Source organism: Austrofundulus limnaeus, unplaced genomic scaffold (genome assembly GCF_001266775.1).
Source record: "Austrofundulus limnaeus strain Quisiro unplaced genomic scaffold, Austrofundulus_limnaeus-1.0 Scaffold23, whole genome shotgun sequence".
NCBI lineage: Eukaryota > Metazoa > Chordata > Actinopteri > Cyprinodontiformes > Rivulidae > Austrofundulus > Austrofundulus limnaeus.
Window position 1 is genome coordinate 3447847 of NW_013952425.1, and position 4518 is coordinate 3452364.

The 4518-nt window shown below is 40.4% G+C and overlaps 1 protein-coding gene across 1 annotated transcript in view; it reads left to right on the forward strand.

Moving 5' to 3' along the window:
- Positions 1–122: 122 nt before the first annotated feature.
- Positions 123–4518, forward strand: part of LOC106514881 (cell wall protein DAN4) — a 10021-nt gene continuing 5625 nt past the window's right edge. The window contains exons 1-4 of the mRNA XM_014004411.1: positions 123–822; positions 3751–3801; positions 3962–4072; positions 4301–4408. Of these exons, the coding sequence (XP_013859865.1) occupies positions 762–822; positions 3751–3801; positions 3962–4072; positions 4301–4408 (331 nt within the window). The 5' untranslated portion in view covers positions 123–761. The remainder of the gene's footprint in view (positions 823–3750; positions 3802–3961; positions 4073–4300; positions 4409–4518) is intronic.

The window sequence follows — 4518 nt, forward strand, 5'->3', positions numbered from 1 at the left end:
TCTCATAATATTATGACTTTATTTTTATACGACTTTATTCTCATAAATTACGACTTTATTTTTATACGACTTTATCGTAGTATTATGACTTTTTTCTCGTAATTTTAAAAAAGTTTGAAAAAAATCTTGTGCGGCCCTAATACTCCGTCGTACTAAACAGCTTGGTAAGTAAAAGTTAGCAGACAATAATCTGCTAAATAGGTTTTTAAAAAGTTATTGGAATCTGATGCTAAATAAGTAAAAATTAACAGAAGCTATCGCTAAATGTAAAAAAAATGAAATTGCGAAAGCTAAATTGCTAAATGTAAAAAAAGAAGACATTCTACAAATGGTGAAGAGCAATGATGACATTTTGTGTGTAACAACTTGTATAAATCTTAGATGTATACTTAAAAGTCTTTAAGTTGTTTGTTCTTGCATAATTTCTGACATCACTCATGTTTTTTTTTCCATGTTCTGTTTTCCTCCTAATTCATCTAATGTTGTCACAGCAGGAAAAAATAAGCGATGGGAGTTGCCTCGAACGCACGACTCCAAACCGTGGTTGTTAAATGAGTTTGTACCGAAGGAGGGGTTTGCCTTGTTGAAAAAGTCTCCACATCCACCCACTTTTCGTCAGGAAGGGAAGCCGATGTATTTCCTCCCCTTCTTTATCTAAAGGAAGTGCGAAAATAAGCACCAGCGACGGAGCACCCGGGCTCGGACACCTTTTGGGCAACCGGTCACTCAGCTGGAGTCTGTGGGACCAGTCAGAGATCATCATGAAGTCCATGAGGGTTCTTGTCCTCCTGTGTCTAGCATCAGTCCATGTCTTCACACCAGGTAGGATGATCATTCAGAATAAAATAATCTGGATAAGTTCTTTACTAATCTTGATACAAATCTAACCATTTATTGAAGTAATGAATGAATTAGCTCAACGTTTGTGGAAATTTGATGTTCTTTTTATTATTTATGCTGGAGTTTATTTAATTTAATTGAATATAATTTAGTTCTGGACCTCAGATGTTCAATCAAAGGAGCCTCGCTTTGAATTTTGCCTCTGAGATACGAAAACTATTTCCGTTTATTCAAACTGAGATAAAACAAGTGAGTCGTGTTCCCTTGAGTGTTCGCCTTTAGTTTTTCCCCAAAAGAATTGAAACCAATCTTCAGTTTTGACAATTCCATAGATTTTTATTTTTTTAATTGAACATGCAACATCAACTACACAAAAACTAAAACTCCTCCTGAAAGTTGTCGCCCGGTTGAAGGAGGCGAGGACAAACGTACGCTCTTGATTTGTTTGTTTTTCCTTGTGCTGAGCCAGAAGAGCAGTCCTGTGTCGAGCTGATAGGTGATCAAACAGCAGATAACCAGTGGGAACTGGACGGCACCCCCTCTCTCACACAGACAACAGATTATTGTCCTGAAACCAGGAGGTCCCAGATGGCAACAAATGGACTTCCAGCAGTAAACAACTGTAGGAAACACCCAAAGCCTGAGCTTTGTCACTGAACTCTGACAAAATGCGAGTGTTTTACAAGTCTTGACCTGTTAAAACACAATGAGTTTTGTATTAAAACCTCAGACTTGCTCAGGATTTTTGGAGTTTTGACTTGGGGTATTTAAACTACCCAAAGGGACGCTTCAAATACCAAAAGACCAAATGAAATAAAGATGTTTGCTGACGTCTACTCTGAAATATGTTGAATAAAATCCCAACAGACAGGAAGCTTGGCGCATACCCAGGGGAGACAACAGTTGTGTGTCTGCGACAGGATGCAGCTTCACACTCTGTAGCTGAAGAGGATGTCCACCTCAACATGCCCCAACTTCCGCTTGTGTCCTGACTTTTCATCCCCAAGTCTGACACTTGGAGCGACATGGGTCTTTGTCTCAGACATTGACCTTTAAAGCTCTGCCAAACAGGAATCCAACCAATACGCAAGTGCAAACCTTAAAATAGCGACTCAGAGGAAATGTCTTACACAGACAGACACTTGTGGTTTTGGGCCCCAGTAGTTCCAAATGCTTCCGTAGGACCTCAGGATGTAGACCACAACACAACCAAACAGGACCGCTCAGACTTCATGTCATCCAGTTTATTTCTAACCCAAATTTCTCCCTTCAAAATACCCTAAGTCCCTGTTGGAGGTCTCCACTCATGAGGCTGATGGGACTATCTGTAAAACTTGGCAATAAAATCTGAAGTGGACCAAACTGTAAACCTTCTATCCCCTGGCTGCACCCAGAAAGTCCATCCATAAAACCATTGGTATCAAAGGCATCCCTGTTAGAGTCCAGTACTTGCCTTAAGCAAGAATGACTTATTAGGGTCGATGCAAACCAGGCTTGGCTGAGTGGGAACTGAATGAAGCACCTCCCTCTGAGCAACATGTGACAAATACTAACAAGTCTTTCTCAAGTTAGCTGAAGATGCAAAGGTCCAAACACTGTTGAGGAGGTTTGTCTGAATGTCCTTCAGGCACCCCAAGTTTTTGCTTCCACAACTGTCCCATTGGTAACTCTGTTTTACTTACTAACCAGCTCCACTAATACCTCTCAGCTACTTCAGGAGCTAATTCTTCACTGGATACCTTTACCCAGTGGTGGGCATGGTTTTATGCTAATCAGCTAACTGCTAACAGTGGAACTAATGTTTCATTAACCTTTTCACTAACATTGAAAACCAATAGCGGCCCAAATAGCTTTCACTCAATTAGGTTTTGCCAACTTTAAGTCTGCTAACTAACAAACTAACATCAACAGGTTTGTGTCAGTCCCAGCAGACTGAGGGACGGTCATCTTAGTGGTTATCTGTTAGCGTTAGCATTCGATAATTTTTAATTCTTTAGCTCGGAGTGTCAAACTCATCTTAACCGAGGGCCACATGGGAATTATGGTGGCCCTCAAAGGTCCAGTCTTAATTAAGACTAAACACAAAACGTCACGTTACTCATCTACGGCTGAGCACTAACAAACAATAACTGAGCTCTACGTGGTATTTCTTGCATAGAAACAGCGTTTTAACACGACCTCTTAGAAATACTGAAAAATACTACGTGTACGACTGACTAAATCTGAACTAAATAATACAGAAATACCATAAAAAGTAAGAAATGTTTACTCCCTGAGTTGTGGTGAGTAGCTGCCATATTGGATTCTGAACTCGCCCACTTTCTAACAGAGAATTCCCACTGGAAAGGCATTCCAGTTCAAATTCACGACTTATAAGTGGAAAACTCCCATTTCCCTTTACAACTGGGCAAAGGTTGCGGGTAAATGTGCAGTGAAATGGATATTTTACACAGAGTTTCACCAGCTGCTGGCTACTTTTGAACCCTGTTTACCTCCACTTAGTGGTGGGACGCCATCATTTCACAGTAAAAATAATCAACATCCATTCTGAGAGAGGTAGTTTATGGTCAATGTAGGATTTAAAGCAGCATACACTTATTCTAAGACATTAATACATCTTTAAAGCTCTCATGGGTCATATAAAAGGCTGTGGTTGGCCACATTTGGTCTATAGAGCAAATCATCTGTGGAGACCAGAGCATAACTTGTTTGGACTTAATGTCTAGTCATTATGCTGGAAAAGCTCTACCAGAGGTCGGAGCTAAAGATGAACTGGTGAGTCTGCCAGAAGTTTCTGGTACATCCTAACTATTCAACTGGGTGGTGCTTCGTGTCTATCAACTGTTCTCAAATCATCCAGGTATTCAGCGAGCAAAGGTTTTTCTCTAACACTTGTGTTTCTGTTTTTAGGTTCATCAGAAGAAACAACAGCTCCAACGACTAAAGCCCCTACACCCACAAGTAGGTTTTTAAATGAAAGCACTGCATGTTGACCAACTTCATCTTTGAAGTTATCACCGTTAATACGTAACCCCGGCCCCCTTCAGAAAAGTGAACCAGTTCTGGTTAATGCTGCAGACAAATAACTGAGTCCTGATACTTTTTCTTTCTGTTTAAACAGCAGCACAAACAACCCTAAATAACTCAGCAACACCTACAGCTCCAGCAATTACTTCTGTGGTCCGCATTTCGCTTCCTACTACTGTCAGCCCAACCTCCAAACCAACCAGCAGTAAGTTTATTTTTTTAATTCTTACCAGGGTTTTGGCTGTTTGGCTTCATTTATCTTTATCTTCCCCTGAGTTTGGATAAATAGGAGTGTTCAAACTGAATGTGTCTGTTTTTGTGTAACTGCAAAGCCTCTGGAGTCCACTTAGTGACGAAAACGTTTGAGTTTGATGACGATGATGGACAGTAGAAACCTGCTTGTTTTCAGTGCTTCTCACTGTTTCCCCCTCAGAGTCTCCTGAAGTGAAKACGACTGCAACTGCTCCTACGACCTCGACCTCACCGACTACGACACAAAGACCACCTGTGACCACAGTGGCTAACCAGACCACCGATAGAAGTTAGTCCTTTAGCTGAAAATTTAAAATATGATTTAATTAGGGTTTTTTTTATTAAATTCAATTCAATTCAAAAATACTTTATTGATCCCAGAGGGAAATTAGGTATTTC